Source organism: Seriola dumerili, unplaced genomic scaffold, assembly GCF_002260705.1.
Source record: "Seriola dumerili isolate Sdu_G_001 unplaced genomic scaffold, Sdu_1.0 BDQW01000822.1, whole genome shotgun sequence".
Classification (NCBI taxonomy): domain Eukaryota; kingdom Metazoa; phylum Chordata; class Actinopteri; order Carangiformes; family Carangidae; genus Seriola; species Seriola dumerili.
In genome coordinates this window covers 812,952-830,494 of record NW_019175077.1, presented here as the reverse complement: position 1 = coordinate 830,494, position 17,543 = coordinate 812,952, and the positions used below count along the sequence as shown (strand labels likewise).

At 38.7% G+C, this 17,543-nt stretch overlaps 1 protein-coding gene across 2 annotated transcripts in view; it reads left to right on the top strand.

Annotated features, from left to right (window-relative positions):
• Positions 1–17,543, top strand: part of cntnap2 (contactin associated protein like 2) — a 342,845-nt gene that overhangs the window by 194,696 nt on the left and 130,606 nt on the right. For both annotated transcript variants that reach the window (XM_022766257.1, XM_022766258.1), the window contains exon 10: positions 13,228–13,377. In XM_022766257.1, coding sequence (XP_022621978.1) covers positions 13,228–13,377 — 150 coding nt within the window. The remainder of the gene's footprint in view (positions 1–13,227; positions 13,378–17,543) is intronic.

Genomic DNA, 17,543 nt, shown 5'->3' with positions numbered 1-17,543 from the left:
AAACTACAGCCACTCTCATATCACATGCACCACCTGATGTTTACCACTTTGGGAGTGTGATGTGAAAACAGGTGATCGAAATGTCTGACTTTCCAACCTACTAAACCATGCCAGCTTATCTAATATAAAGTGTATTATTTTAAGATGGAAACATTAATGGTAGTATAATATGCATCTTTTTGACTCTTGTGAAGTTTATTATGTTATATTTATATCAAATCAACTGCCTCCCTGTAAAGTCAAGCGGTTGCTGGTACTATTGTTTCTAGGAAGAATGAGCACCTTAGATTGCAGCAGTTGCGGTTTGATTCACTGTTTTGTAGAAAATGACAGAGACATGAAATTACTGAGAGCCTAATTTAGAGAGAAAGGTCTAACAAGCTGATGAGATCCAGATAGTTGATTTTCTCAGGAGCTGGTGGATCAAATCAAGGAAAAAATGCAAATCAATGTTGGATATCTGACAGGTGGTGAGTAATGAGACTCCGATAGGAAGTCCATGTCACTGTGTTTGTGCTCCGAGTGAGTCAGTAACACTAGACTTTTTACTAGAATTGTCTGCTCATACATTATCTAGTAGAATATATCCCTGCTACTTTCTACTCTTTAGCAAAAAATCTTTTAATGCAGGTAGCAGGATTCTTGTGGCTGTGTTAAGTGTTCCGTGTGTGCAGTTGCAGAGAATTTTATGTTTGTGTTGGGGATTATTATAATTATAATTCATCAACCTTTTTTATGCATGACTGTAGCATTCTGCCTCCAAATATTGGCTTGTACTTTCCAAAGTGCTTTCTCTGCAAAACCCAAGTGAATCAGCAGGTGCGCTTTATCAAAAGAAAAAAGAAAAAGAAAAAAAAGGGGGATTGGCGTGGGGCTAGGTGAAGGAAGGGAAGTGGTGAATTAAAGCTTCATATCTGTGATAGCGTCCAGTCACCTGAAGATCTCTTCATAACCTCATTCTTACCACAGTGGGTCCCAGGTCATTAAAGTTAATTTATCTCCCTGACTAGAGACTGAGCGATAGGCAGATCTTGCCTGCTACTACGAACACACATACAAAATGTGGGTGTCTATGGATGTGTGGTCTTGTCTGTGTTTGCAACAGCAAGAATTTACCCCAAGGTTGTTTGTGACCTGCAGAAACATCCTGCTCTCTCCTTTGAGAAACCTTCTGTCATTTCATCCACTTCCTCCTCTCAAGCCGAGAGATGGAGGATCAAACTAAAGGGAAGATGAGGCCTTTGAGAGACTACTCTAGAATTAGACTGTTGGTGTCTTTCTAGCAATATCTGTGTGTGTGTGTGTTGTGTGTCCATTAATAGAGGGTACTCAATTGTGATTCCTGCAGGGACTGTGATCTAATTTTCCCATCACTTTACTTTGACTTACTCATTAACTTTCAATCTCTCTTCTCTTCCGCTTTCATCACTCATTTATTAGAATTACACAACATCTTTGTTAAAGTAGGGCTGGAAAGTGTTTCTTTAATGACCATACAGCAGGACCAAAGTATGTTCTGATGTGCTCATATATAAATCAAGCCCCTGTTTTCCACATTACCCACCATGAAATGATCCAATAAACCAAAGCTAGTGAGAAGGGCTTCTTTTGTACCTAATACAGGTAGCTGGTGAATGCTGGTATTTGTTTTTGAGTATGTGTGTTGAAGATGCTATCCTCTGATCACCCTTTTGATTAATTATCTATTCAAACTGTTGGACACCAGCATTGATTCCATGAAAACAATACTCACTGTCTCCAGTGCTTTTGCAGAGCAGAAGAAAATCTAACTTCCTTTGAGTTCTCATGCAACAAAGTGTGGAAATATGTTTTTGTACTCCTGTTTAGTTGTCTAAGAAGACAAAAGATGTAGTGATAATTAATCTTAATGAATGAAATATATTACTATAGCATCAAGAAAAGATGAAAATATGATTTAGCTCTTTCTCCTTGCACACTTTTTGACAGTGACAAAACAAGAAGGCAAAGTAATCATAAACACAGTTGTGGATTGACCTGAGGCAAATTTAGAAGTGTTTGTTTGAAAATAGAAAGCTCATCGCCCAAATCATTACACTGCTGTCACCGTTCACTCCAGCAGTAAAATAGTACCAACATGTCCAATATTTCATGTTGCCATTGTTTTGTTTTTTTTATTTCAATTCTTGTATAAATCTTTCGTATCATTTGCATATCATTATCACAAATATTCTTTGTATGTTGAATGTATTATCTTTCCTTTCTGTAATAGTTTTATAAAACAGGTATTTTATGCAAGAGTAACTCTTTCATCTGCTTGGCTGTCTTGTTTGTTTTAATTGTTGAACTTACTTATTCTTTTCATCATTATCACTCTAAACCCATAGCAGAACTATTTTTGCTATGTTAAAAATGTGTTTGTGTGTGTGTGTGTGTGTGTGTGTGTGTGTGCGCACGCAAATGTTCTTGCATGGAAGCGTTTACACCCATCAACTCAGCTAGAAGTAATAACATCAGTTCCTTTGAGACGCAGAATTACTATCAGTCACACACACACACAAGGTTACTTGCTCAGTCCGAATAGAAAGTATAAGGCATTACAATAATGGAAAGGCCTGAGGCACAGATATAGGGGGGAAAAAAACACACTACAGCCACCCCCGATTATAATGTTATATTGTTTCATTCCCCCTGAGTGTGTGTGTCCCTGTGCCTGTGCGCATTTGCACGTGCATGTGTGTGTGTGTGTGTGTGTGTACTTTTATCCTTGTGAGGACCAGCTTGAGTTAAACTTCTTATAGTTATGCTTTCTGAGACAGAAAAGTGAGGACATTTTGGCTGGTCCTCAGTTTCAAAGGGCTGTTTGAGGGTTAAGACTTGGTGTTAGGGTTCAGGTTAGAATTAGGTTTATGTTAGGGTGAGGCATTTAGTTGTGATAAGGGTAAGGGGCTGGAGAATGCATTTTGTCAATGAGTGTACTCATAAGGATAGAAGTACAAATATGTGTGTGTGTGTGTGTGTGTGTGTGTGTGTGTAGGCGAGGTTTAATATGTCATATTCTCAGGCTTTGTGTGGTTGGCCTATTGCCATCAGCGAAGATGTGCAAAGCTCTTCAAACTACCTTAGAGGACCGAATATTTAGGAGTGGAGGAGATGGCGGAGGATAAATTTATGAAGGCTAGAGGGCCCCATAAATTTATAGCAGACAAAATTCATTTATATTGTACATACAAGATCAATACAGAATGGAAACAAGGGGAAACAGGAAGAGAGGAGAGGAGAAGAGGAGAGGAGAAAAATTATAGGGTAAGGAGAGAAGAAAGGAGCAATAAGTGTGAGATAGGAAATGGGAGGAGAAAGGAAAGCAAGCAGAAAGAGGAGCAGAATGATAATTAAATTAGAATTATATCCACACTTTACACTCTTTGGTTGGTCAAAGGGTTTGTTGCACTGTGTGACATTCTGTACATGTTCTCCAGAGAGATGACACAAGATAAAAAAAAAAGATCAGGAACAGCCATAAACAGGGATGTCTGTGATTAATTGATTATCAATAAATATATTAATAAACGATGCAGAAGACAAGTGCCCTGTTGTGCCACTAGGTGCAACCTCTTACTGTTATATGAGTTGAAGTTACATGTGTTTGCTGACCACCAATAAGAGCCACACAAGTTTAAAAAAAAATGTGCCATCCAATGAAGAAATAAGTCGCAACATGGGTAAATAAGTCGCAGCATGCTCACTGTGTGTTGTGTGTGTGTGTGTGTGTGTGTGGTTGTTGATGTACACTGCAGAACAGAGCTGTAAAAATTCCATGGCGTTTATAGTTGTGTCTCAGTTCAGGGGCCAGACCTTTCTGAAGACACGATCTAAGGTCTAAGGTTCTGAAGGACAGACTGAAATGAAACAGTCTGGTCTATGAAGGATTTCCATTTTTATCCTCAGCTGCTGTTTTATTTGCAGAGTCCGCCTATTCTCTTCTTCAAAAGCTATTCATCACTGGCATGCAATGAATCTTGGGAGGGGTTGGGCTGTGAAGGATCAACCTGTTGGATCTTTCATTGCCTTGGAAACGAAGGAAGCATTTCTCAGCAGCATTTAAAGTCAGTCTTCAAATGAAGACCTGAATTGAGACACAGCTATTGTCTAGCAGCTATCTAGTTTAGCTTGTCAACTGACGCTCATGCTAATGCCATGGACTGGAAAAGTGTTGGCATTATAGTGGGGCAGATAGGCAAAACAGTTGTGCATTTTATGACTTAAGCATGAAAGTTTCAGCGTCTACATACCCCAAGGTTTTATTTCAGATGTGGAGACAATTTGTATCTGACCTATGGTGACCTTGAGAGGTCATTGACCTCAGCATTGCATTTTTCCAGTTTTTTTTTTTCTATTTCTCTATAATAATCATGAAGCCTATATCTTTGCCAAAATTGCATAAAGATGGGTATTTGCTGTTATGGCCATGTAACATCATTTTGCTTAGACAACCAATTTTGCAGAGGGACTGCAGACCCCACCATTTCTAGGTGTTTAGGTGGCTATAGCTTGTTAAAAACACTGACAACTTCTGCTGTGTGTTCTATGTAATATCATGACTAGCTAGCACATTAGCGAACATTCTAATCAGAAGTTAGCATGCTAGTTTGGTCTGGACCACACTCATTACTCCAGGTGGCTCTGCCCTATCCCAGGGGTCACATCTGGAATGCGTTCATGTCTGAAAATAAACTTCATGGTTTATAAAAGCAGTAGAGAAGATTTCATGCTTTAGTCATAAAATGCACAATACCTTCCATATACAAGCTTATCTATTGCACTGTTACCGACTACATGACAGTTTCTTTGCATGCCTGGGACATCTTTCCCAGCTGAGCAGGCATTTCCATCAGCTGTTCTAATGATAGCTACAGTTAACAGCACACAAGTCAATCCCATCATGTAGATAAGGTTTGCATTTTATCTTATATAAAACCAGTAAAACTTGAGTCCGCTGTTGCGAGATTGGGGTAACCTGTTTCATGTTTATTCAATAACCTTAGAGGTTGTTTAATGATGAAGGCTACAGTACTTTAAAGGAAAATGTGTTAGACTTTGTTTTAATTGTTAGATACTGTATGTTCAACACCTTTAGTCTGAGCTAATGTAAAAATGATTATTGATTGTTAATGTGGTCAACCGCTGATTAAAGAAACTGCTTAACATTTGCATCCCTAGCCAATTATAATGTTTCTTGCCCATGTGTAATGTGATGAGATGATACTTGTTTTTTATTGCTTTCTGATAACTATGTAATCAGTTTCTACCTCTGAGAGTGTGATTAGTATTCACCTGTCTACTATAATAACTCCCACCCCTGTTTTCCATTTACCAGGGGACCTCATCATTAACTGAGTCAATGTTGTATTTAGTAGTTTATGAAAATAGTCACCATCACTCTGACCTTGGTTGAAATCCTGTCAAACATATCATCATCTCCGCCTTTTAGTCTTACAGTTCTCAGTTGATACAAATAAAATATTGAATAAGCTACAGCAATTTTACGTTTTACTTTACTTGGCTATTTGCAAAAAGAGCAGATCAAATCACTGCAACAATAATGAGCTCAATCTGAGTTACTCCACCTGTGTCCTTGTGTACTCTTGACATTGTCCTTCTGAATTATTACGACTTGCTTTAATTTTTAAATCCTATTTTTATTTATGTATTTATTTATTTTAGTTTACTCTTGCTCGTCAATACCTCTCAAAATTGGATTTATCTGATGTCTGTTATCCATCCGTTGTCCCCATGGCGAATATAGCTTAAATCAATAGAAATACAATACCGGCACACTTATACGTAGAGAGATAAACACAAACACACACACACACACACACACACACACATGTGTCTTGGCTTTCTGGGTCTAGGATTTCTAACTCTGTGATACTATATATCTTGTATGTGTCCTAACCCCCTGTATTATAGATAGCTCTCATGTGCTTGATGTGTTTAATATTCATGACCTCAGATTTGAAACTGTCAGTAGCAAAAAGCTGTAATTGAACAGAAAATTTATTCTGATCCAGGATATGGCTTATTCTCAGTTATTCTGTTTAACACCTTCAACAGACTGCATGTCTCTTTAGTGATATTTTTATTAACTCAAAGCTGGCTCTGGCATTAGTTGCAATATTTTATTTGCCTGTGTTCTCACTCTGCACATTAGCTACTTTATCTCTCTAGTATTGATGTTGGGTCTTGGTGACAGTCAGCTCCACCCTCTGTCCTATTACCATGTTTCTTCACTCCTCAGCCCAGATGTCAGGGGTGGTGGTGCTGGTCCGCCCACTTGTCGGTTTGTGCATTGGCACAAACTCTTTATGCTTTGCTAGATTTTCTTTGACACTTTTACTCTCTACCTGAGCACTTCTCCCAGGCTGACACAACAGTTAAAGAAACAGTGTGAATAATGGTAAAATTACTTAAGTAGGTCTGTAACCTGACTGTCAGAGTCTTTCTTGTGTTGGTTCACTGTGGTCATACACTTTAGATTTCATGGTGTGAAGTGTTTCATGTGTGTTTCATATTTGATGTTACCATGGTAACAGGAGCCATGTGGACCTTGTGTCAATTTGCATGTGCAGGGACTTGTAATATGCAGGGACTGCAGTGGTTCTGTTTTGTTTGTTTTTTTTCTTTTTTAAAGAAGCCGCATGACATTGTCGACATTCATCCTAATGTTGATTCACTACATAAAAATGATTTTCCAACACACACGCTCATTTCTCCCTCCTATGTACATGCACAGAAATCCAACAGATAAGCCCATGTGGTATTTGCAGTACAGTTTGTTGCTTTTGCCATTACAAACAATTTAATCAGTGAAGATTGATGATGTGCTCTGGCCCCTATAGTGTCTTCAAAGACATGGTGTTGTTCAACCTTTAATTTTTTATTTAGTACAATACATTTCTTACTTGCAGTATTCCAAAAAGTCACAGTAGCTGCAGGTTTTTTATTTTTTTATTTTAATAAATCAAAGTGTATATATGTATATATATATATAGTGCAAATGTAAGCATTAGGTATGTAAGCGTAAGGTATGTGGCACTGCAATTTGATCAGTGCATTTGTCCCTGCATAGTTTATGCTTCATGCTGTTATTGTGCTGCTCATGTAAACTGCATGAGCGTTTCTTTCGAAAAGAGTAGGTCTTTGTGTTTTCAACACGAGATCACCTTCTGATTCCTCATCTGAATTGTCCCCATCATAAATTCAGGACTGTAGTGGCATAGGAGAGTCTGAATGATCTTTTCTGTTAAAAAGTGAATCAATAGTTTCATTGTCATCAAGAGGGCCGAGCGAGATTGATTGTACTTGTAGACTGGTCACAGGTAGGCAACTGTCTTATTATATTATCCTTCTATTGTACTGAAGGAACTAGTGTGTAGGATTTGGCATCTAGCGGTGAACTGAAAACCCCTCCGTTTCCAAGCGTGTAGTAGAACCTACAATGGCATTCAAATTCAAGCTGCCACTTCAACCTAAAAACATGGTCTTCTCTGGAGCCAGTGTTTGGTTCGTCCATTCTGGGCTAATGTTACTGTAGAACCATGGTGGTGCAATATGCTAATTTCTTCTGTTTTTGTGTTTGTTTTTTTCTTTATTAAAGATAATAGCGCTGTCATTTATGGTAGTATTTCTGAAAAATGCAACAGGTATCTTTCAAAATGTGACACATACAGTGAAGATGCTGTTTCCTAATTATTTAGGGTAGTGTGAGACAGAGCCCATATTTATATGCGCACTAATGCTTGGTGTTAATTAAGTTAGAATATTGCAGTTAATGCATATTTTATGGAAGTGACAAGTAATTGGGTTACTTGGATTAAGGTCATACACTGTATACAGCATCAAATAATGAGCCAAATAACCCATAAAAGGAAGCATAAGCTATATCAGTGGAGGGCTGTTGAGACATACTCCTAAACACTGTACTCCATGTCAGCTTGTTCATTAGAGAGTCAAGAGTCAACTTCTGTGTATAAATGACTTGTTCAGTTTGTGATAATCAAGGACAATACAGACAGTTATAAAGTATGAATGTAATTTAAGAGACAGCTGGAAAGGGCAAAATTAAGTCTTGTGATTAACAAAAACAAGGCTATTACTTTTGAATTGTAGTGAGATGATAACTCTGTACACTTGATAGATTTTAGTGAATCATTACCATGCTTGTTCAAGTTCTTCCTTTGAAGATATCAAACTTATATCTTAAAATCACAGAGAATAGAGTAGGAAACCGCTGAAGATGTTCCGTGAGTTAGGATCATCATAAAGCCCAGAGTCTGCGTGAAGACGCATATGGACCACACTTCCCTGTTCCAGGTGGAGAATTAATGCATTTGAAAAGAAATTATTACCGGTAGCTCACTCAGAATTATGCAAAATCCTCTGACTATCCTATAGTCACTATCTTTATCACTATTTTTTTTTTCACTATCCTTTAACAGTTGCTGTGAAGATACCTGCAACAGAAAAGAAACAGAGATCTCAACTCTGTCCATCTCCCAGTTAATGTTATGATGCCTGTGGTAATGCGTACACTACTTGTAACTGGGTTATAAGCCCCGCCAATATTTGTGATTTCTCTACTGTAGACGAGTGGAGTTTCAGTATTGAAACCTTTCCTGAAACACCCAAACCAGCAGAGAACACAATCTTCATAGGTTCTGTAAACACAGGATGGAAACCAGATTCCTTTTTAAAAATTGAAACAATAGGTTTGTTTCAAGGGAAAGCCATGTCCACAGTTCTGTATTTTTATTTAGAGCAGGATTCTCTCTAGTTGAAATATGTATGGGAATGTGGTCTCAAAATTTTGGACCCCACTGTATGTATTTCTGATTGGTCATCAAAATACTTGCAGTTGTCTTCTGGATCTCATCCAATTTGTTCTTGGTCAGCTGTAGTTCAGTCTTAGAAACATGCAGCTCTTCCCTTTGACTCGTCACTTCCTTCTACTGCTCCTGTGCCTCCTTCTCATTGGATGTCACTCTGGAAAACAGGGCTATGAGTTCTGCTGCTTGGACTGCACAAGCATGAAAGCCAATAATTGACTGAATAACTGCTCTTTCAAGATTTGTTAAAATTACAGTCTGTGATTTTAGTTTTTACATATTATTAATTAGTCTCTCAGCCTCCTCCACTTTTGTCTCTTGGAGATGCAGTTCAGTCTTAGTCGCTTCCAGCTCTACTGTAATTGCTGTCACCTTGTTTTCAGTTACTGTCAGTCTGGAGCTTATCACTGAAACATCATAGAGGCTTGAGGATGAAGTTCTTTGAAATAAAACTGTCTAAAGTAGTATTCCACAACATCTTTATACAAATACATTTCTGACTTGTTATTATGTTATTGTTCCTGTTGATTTGACACTATATTCAACAAATAATCATTCCATGAAAATCTTTTGATCAAATTTTCCATTCTCTTTGTGGCATTGTAGGTTGGGTTTTGATTTTTCTTTTTTTCTAGGGAATTTGTAAGTGATGGGTTGTAACAGGTTTACAGCTATTGTAAAACATATAGACACTCTTATTGTTAGTGTATTGTTTTGGATCTTTGGATTTTGAATTTGCAATAATTAATACTTCTTTTTTTTCCTTTGAGTGGTGATTTTTTGTTTACTGGATTGTAATTAAATAGCTGCTATACAGTATCAAATGTGTTTGATGATTACTCAGCTCCTCAGCAATTTTTACATATAAATAATTAAGTTTTGAGTTAACCTTCTGTTTAAATACATTCTCACAAGTAACAGCTATATTAACATTATATGGGTTTAGACTAATCTAGAGCTGAAACAATTAGTCAGTTTAATTGAAAAGTCCATCAACAGAAAATCAATCTGCAACAATTCTACTAATCATTTAAATAATGCCAAAAATAAAAATGGCAAAATTTACTGAAAATAAATGGCAGATGAGTTGCTCCCTATGCATCTGTATAACCTAAGACTTGTTGATTTACTACCTGCGTTCTCTTTCTCAAGACCAGCCACTTTATCTTTCTGGGTTTGTAGTTCAGCCTTGGTATTCCTGAGTTCCACCCTCTGCTCCACCACCATGTCTCTCAGAGCTCTCAGCTCGTCCCAGATATCACCGCAAGTCTGGCCACTCGTCTCTAAACTTTGGTCAGCGCCTCCACTCTCTGCTTGGGCCGATGCCCCAGACAGACAGAACAGCGATACCAGCAGCACAGAACCCCTCATTGTAAAACTTCACCCCTCCAGAAATTCCTTTTCGGGAATGTATTTTTTAACATGAACTCCCATTGACCACAGGTGTTGCGAGCATGATTGGCCAAAGATAACTTTTATTATTCGTCCTGTGCAGAGTTGGCAGAAGGAGGCTGTCCCTGACCATATTTAGGAAGGTAGACTGATGCAATAACCACAGCTGTTTTCAAAATGACCATTCTCATAACATCATTGTTTATCGTGTTTATGCAGATGGTATCATGTTTACGCAGCTGGTCAGTGGCTGTATACTCAATTTTAAGATGTTCATATTATCTGCATTAAGAAAAAAGCTGGGGTTTTTATTTTTGGTTGTTTTAAAAAAAAAAAAACCCTTGGATGAAGTTGAGAACAAAATACTTTATGGAAGATTTGTGTAAAAGTTGTTTTTGTTTACAGAAAGGGACGAGTTAGAAGTGCCAAAATGTCATGTGAATATGTGGGTCAAATGTCATTCTAAAATTCAGAAATGATATAATTAGGTCCATATTTCATTATTTATTATATAAAATCATCTGCAACTTTTCAGTTGTTTTAATGGGTTATTTGTCAGTTGGGAAGACATTCTTGCCACAGTTTGGTGACTTTTTCCAAATATTCAAAATGAGGGCTTGAGATCATGCAAGTGCGGTTTCTTAATTTGTAATTCACTCAAAACAAAAGCAGAGCAAAGTGGCTGGTCAGCCCGTCACCTTGTTATCAGGCTCCTCCATATGAATGACAATCCCAAAGCAAGCCATGAAACGGCCTTATCTCGTCTAATCTGAACAATTCTCTTCCTCCTTCTTCTACTCTCCTTCATTATCTGTGCTCTTTTTATCTGTGGCAGACAGCTGGCATGTGCGTGGTTTGAGCATGTGTGTTTGGGGTGTGTTACAGAAAAAGAGAGAGAGACTGCACCACATATTTGTTTGTGTGTTTCAGCAGGTGCTTGTGTCTGTTTGTGTGTGTGTGTGTGTGTGTTTGTGTGTGTGTGCCGCAATGAGTGTGAAGATTCAATAACACTGCTATCACTGATAAGCTCATCATTCAAAGCTATTGCAGGTGATGTAAAACAGATGAGGGGACACAAGGTTACACAGTATCTATTTTCCATTACATTCAAGAGGTTATAGAGAAGGACGGGGTGGTGCAGAAAGCTTGGTGGTGATTACATCAAACCAGTGTATAGTCAGAAATGTGATTGTCAGTGAAGGAGCACATCAAGGTCACTTTCTACCAGAACTGTTTTTTTGTTGTCATCAAGACAAAGCAGACACATCCCCTTATTTTCTGTCTTTATTACTTCATCAGTTCATGACCTCTCAAGTACACCTAAAATGTGATGTTAAACAGTATCATTGTATTTTACTCTCTGACAGAGAGTAAAAGAGAGTGTAGCCCTGAACAAGGCCACAGTGGTCACACCACTCAGTGGGGGGCCATCTTGGTTCTTGGTTTCTTTGCTCACTGCCATGATCTCACTCACACACTCTCTCACACACAAACACACACACACGTGGTCACCCTGCTGATAGAGATTAATTAGTGGAGACTCCCTGCTAACATGAAAGCCAGGGTCTTCAAGTGTATTCTGGGAGGACGTAAACAACGTAAAAGTGTGCCCCATAGACGTTGAATACACACATGGGTCAAATGTATTAACGCACGCAGAATGCTAAGGAACATATGTATTGACTTGCGTGCAGATGCATAATTACATCATACTCTGCCGAGACCGATTTGCACGTGACCGTGCCTTGAACTTCACTACAGTGTCCACACTTTCGATGTATTACAGTCAGTGAAGCAGCAAGCTGAGCTGAATTGAAAAAGACAGTCACTGCAGCAGATGGCCACAAGAGGAGAGGGGTATACAGATAGAAAAAAAAAGGGGAAAAGTGAAATTCAGGAATACAGAAAAGGAAATAAAGACAGAGAAGATGAAAGAAAGAATCAGGGACAGAGAGTGAGGCAGGAAGGGAAGGATGAATAGAGATTGGTGTCAGTAAGAGGTGATGTATTGAGGAGAGGGTGATGAGAGTGAGCTGGCTTCTCTCTCGGCTCCTGTAGTAATGTCCCTTTCCAAAACATCACTCATATTTAATGGAGCACAGCTACAAGGGAAGAGAGAGAAAAGAAGAACACAAAACTCGCATGCACGAACACACACACACACAAACGCACACACACCACACTACATATGCAGACATCACACCACATTTCAGACTTGTACACGCTTGCATAGAGTGCTCAAAGCTTGCATGCACACATACTGTAGAGAACTCACACACATGCACTCTGGTACTCAGACGCAAAGAGGGCTCTCTGAGAGTTAATGGAGTTGAGACAAAGGGGCCCTGAGACTGAAAGCTGCACTCTGCTAAAACAGGGGGAAAGAGAGAAAGAAGGAGTGAGAGAACAGAATAAAAGAGGAGAGGAATCAGGGAGCATTGGTATACATTCGAGAATATGTGAAGTATGTAAGAAAAAATGATGTACAGGTGCGTAGATGATCCTTAGTTAATATCACCTCTGTCTGAAGCCATATTTGCCAGGTAGCTGAGATTGAAGCATAAGAGAGGTAAAAAAAAACACAGCAGTGCAATCACTGTAGAAAAAAAACAGCTTTATTGCAAAATAGAAGGTAAACAGACAGAAATCCTAGTCAGATTTAATGATGTTCTATATTCTTCTGTAACAAAACAGTCAAAGACGCCAGTGCTGAACTTTTTGTTAAGGCACAAATTACGTCACATATTTTCATCATTGTAAAGTTCACAAATAAATAAAAGAATGTGGTGCTGTATTTTTAATGGACGTGGCTCGAGCGAGTCAGTTCAAATTATTGGAGAATCTTTCAAGAAATCTTGCACTAACTAAGGATTTGCACTTCAACAACATGATGTTTTTGATTTACACTTGTGCAAAGACATTTGTGCAGTGTGTGTCTTCTGAAGACATTTTTATCCTCACTCTCCAGGTTCAGGCCTTAACGACGGACAATGGCATGCAATACGTTTGGTCGCCAAGGAGAACTTTGCCATGTTGACGTTAGATGGCGACGAGGCGTCCGCTGTGCGCTCCACCTCACCTCTCACCATCACCACAGGAGGAACCTATCACTTGGGAGGTAAGGGCCGCACCAGCACCATCACCATTACCATCACCATCACCATCACCATCACCATCACCACAGATCTGACAAGAACACCACACCCCTCACTTCCTCCCATCAGCCTATCACATTGCTATCCTTTGCCCGTGTGGGAGGCCAGGCATTATAATATACTGTGAAATATGCACTATACTGTATGTAAGTAGGTACTGTAAGGAGTCGGTCTGGATTACTTGGTCTTTTTGATGAATTCCATGAAATATTGTACTGCATCTTAAATTTTATCTTACTGTGTTTTTGGGTTTATACCTCTTATACCTAAATATATATACCTCAAAATACATGTTAATTAATTTGCTTGTATTTTAATTAGTGTATAGAATATATTGTCAGTATTGTTAAACTGATAGAACATTTTGTAAAAAAAGAAAAAAATTGTTAGTCGACAGTGAAACAGAGCTCAGTGAAACTTCTGATATGAACTATGCCAACAGTGTGTGTGTGTGTCTGTGTGTGTGTAGGCTAAGTATGTCTACAAATCATTTATCTCACTAGAAATCTATATCCCAGTGGCCAGAGTTTAGGAAGTTGCTCACTTAGCAAGAGGGCAGACACAACTAGACCACCAGATATACACAACCACATGAGGGAAAGACATACTTACACACACACACACACACACACACACACACACATACACACGTATACACATGCAGCAGCCACAATCTGTCTGAATTAGGAAGACGCCAGGTTAATGACGCTAGACACTGCTGTCTGTCTGTTGGAAGATGGTCCGTATCTAAGTGTGCATGTCTGACTTTGTGTGTGTGTGTGTGTGTGTGTGTGTGTGCGTGTGTGTGTGTGTGTGTGAGTGTGGTTTTGTTGGGTGTGTGGGCACCTATGAAATTACAGTAACTGAGAGAAACAGTCTGGGCTTTTATAGCTCCATCAGGCCTCTCTCTCTCTCTCTCTCTCTCTCTCTCTCTCTCTCTCACTATCCAAGCTCAGTCTCCTCCATCAAGCAAAACCATTTCCCCAGACCAGTCAATAAAGATCAGAGCACCTCACAGACCCACACACACACACACACACACACACACACATCCAGATTGTTTTATTTTATTGTCCATCTTAATTTACTCTTCGCTGATGTTGAGTGAATCTCCCTTAAGCCCATGATGACGCTGTACTTTTTATTTATGAAATCAAAGTTTCTGAGGCCTTGATAGGTTAGTGGAAAAGTATTCAAAAGCTGTTACAAGGATTATTTTCAGGTTTTTGAAAAGCATTTTAAATCTGGGATGATGCAGAATTCAATGTGCTAATGCTTTATCTTTTATTATTTCTCATCTCTCTTTAACCCCAACTTTCTTCTTTGGCTTTCCTATTTTTGGTTTCTCTCCCCTTTCTTCTCCTGTCCTCTCCTCCTTCTCACCCTCTAGTCTCTGTTTTGATCCAATTGGTGATTTATTGATTTTGGTAAGCTGAGTTGAGAATCAATATTGGCTGAGAGGAGAGAATCTCTAATGTCTTTAACCCTTGAAGAGGGTAAAGGAGGCCGATAGAAAAGGGAAGAGTGAAATAGAGGCAAAGACAGATAAGAGATGGTGAAGAAGAGAAAGCAGAAATGATGAATGACATGAAAAGAAACAAAGATTTTGGCAAGGAAATAAAAACAATAGCAGGCTAATGAGTGATACCAAGGCTTGAGAGAGGAAAGGAAGCCAAAGCTTGAGGAGCTGAGAAGCTGAGAGGAAGGGTGACAATAAGACGTACACTCACAGAGGCAGTACCTGTATATAACAAGAGGGAATACAGGGCTCCTAACACACACAAGTCACATATTTTTTATGTACAGCGTGTGTGCTATATGCACAATTTTTGTGTCTGCTTGTGTGTAGCGGCGTACACTTGTTTTGCGTGTATACTCCCTCGCACATAAACAGTCACATATACATGCATCTCTGCAACTCAGAGAAATACAACTATGTTCTTTCAGAAGGTTCTTCCGTATTGACGTGATGTGTGGGCTGCATTGGCAGCGACTGTGACTGGGGTTTTTACTTGTTAATTTTACATGACATAATCAATGCTGAGGAGCAGGGAGCCTGCTGGTAAACACAAGTGCGACGGCTGCAGGGGATACAAAACTGCTGATTATCACCATGGCAAGGAGTATCAAGTGGCTACCGCTCACAGGCTAGGGAAGAAGTTGTATGAAAACATATTTGAAATTATTTTAAACCAGTGCACTCTTGGTTCAGACTCGAGATTTATTTAATGGGAGAGGTACAATATATTCGGGATCTTTTCAGCTCTAATAGGTTGTGTCTGACAACTGGACTTGGTTTTGCTTTTTTATTTGAGTGGAAAGAAGATTCATACAGCATCCTGCAATTTCAGGACCTGGATTTTTTATTCATTTTTTTTTATTTATTTTCAGTGCCTTGCCTCCTCATTATCATAGATTTACAACAAAGGCCTCAAGACATCTGAATCTCTGTGTGTATGTGATTTAGTGTAAGTTTTCATGTCTGTGTGTCTTGTATGAACAGGGTCTGTAGGTTTTAATTTGTTGTATCCCAAGCACGCACACACACACACACACACACACACACACACACAGATACACACATCAGACAGAATATCTAGAACATTTATTCAAAACACTCCACCTCGTCGCATTCAGAGGCTAATTTCCATCCCAGCACAGAGGTAACTGAATAATATTGTGAGTGTACAAAAGGTAGTTTAGCCTTTGGTTTGCCCTCAATTACTCTCTCTGATTCACTCAGCTTGGTGAGTCAGAGAGGCCAAGCACATTAAGCTGTCCTAAAGCTTTCTAACAGTATCCCATCAGCACTTTCTGTGTGACCGAGACTGTTCTGTCACTGTGCCACAATTAGCAGAAATCCCTCGGTATCATGAAAAATCCATGTTCTTTTATATACATGACGAGGATTCACATAATTGCCGAGAGTAAATCTTGTAGGTTCAGTCATCCAGGTAGCCATCTGCTTCAAATATCATGGCTTTAAGGCATCAATCTGGTGTTTTTATTGGCAACAGTTCTTGATCAGTGACCACAGACTGGACGGGAGTAAACAGATGCAGCTCTACATATACTCATTTTGACAATACAGCAGGAATATGTCTTCTTTTAGACTGTGGTGCATGTAGTGAACATATTGTAGTGTTTGCTCTACATGAAAAATTTATCTGGGAGCAGGGAAGTTCTCGGGTTTCACTCTGTCTCATTCCATGTTCTTCATTTTTAGTTTTTTTTTCTCCCTCTGTGGCTTAGTGTTTATTAAGCATGGCCAATTGCCACATTAAACTAAATTTGGACTAATTAGTATCATAGTGAAGCTTGACTGCCACACATGCAGGGGTATACATACCATCTGACTTACACAAACTCTGAATCACAGTGTTTTGCTTGAAACTTAAAGTATAATTTGATCAGAGTGAGAAAGGTTTGGTCCATCCATGTAAAGGGTAATAGGGTGTATATAATAGCTAATAGGCTATTAAGGTATTTGGCTCCTATACATAAACACAAAGGTTGTTGACGCGGAGGCATTATGTGAGATAATTATCTGTCTGTGTTTAATCAAACAGAAAGTGAGTGAGTGTACATGAATGTGGGTAGCGCGGCAGTGATCTTACCTTTTAAAGGTGAGAGAATATCACTAGCGGGACATGATTACTTTTATTGTTCTTCAGGCCAACTACTTTGTCTCCATTAAATGTGAAACAAGGAAAACAATTAGCCAGAGGCTGGTAATGGTCTCTCACTGCCAGGCTCAAAAAGTAAAATCAAAGGCAAGAAAGCTACTGTTTGTTTGTCTGAATTGAGACATTTTTGCAACGAAAACGTGACACGTGACGGATTTTATGAAATACTTTAATGAATAAATACTCTTTTTAATTAAGGAAAACTTTTTTTTTTAAACATAACAGAGCCCTTAATGCTTTTAGATAGAATTAATATTAATACCATTGATGTGTAATATGAAGACAAGCATGTTGACATTAAAAAATGTGCTAATGAATGCTTTAATTAACTTACTAAATTACCTAATTTGCATAAGTGGTTATGTTTAATGTATTTTGATGACAATGATGGGACAATATGCAACTCAAGCACCATTTCCAAATAGTTTAAAGGCTATGCAAAT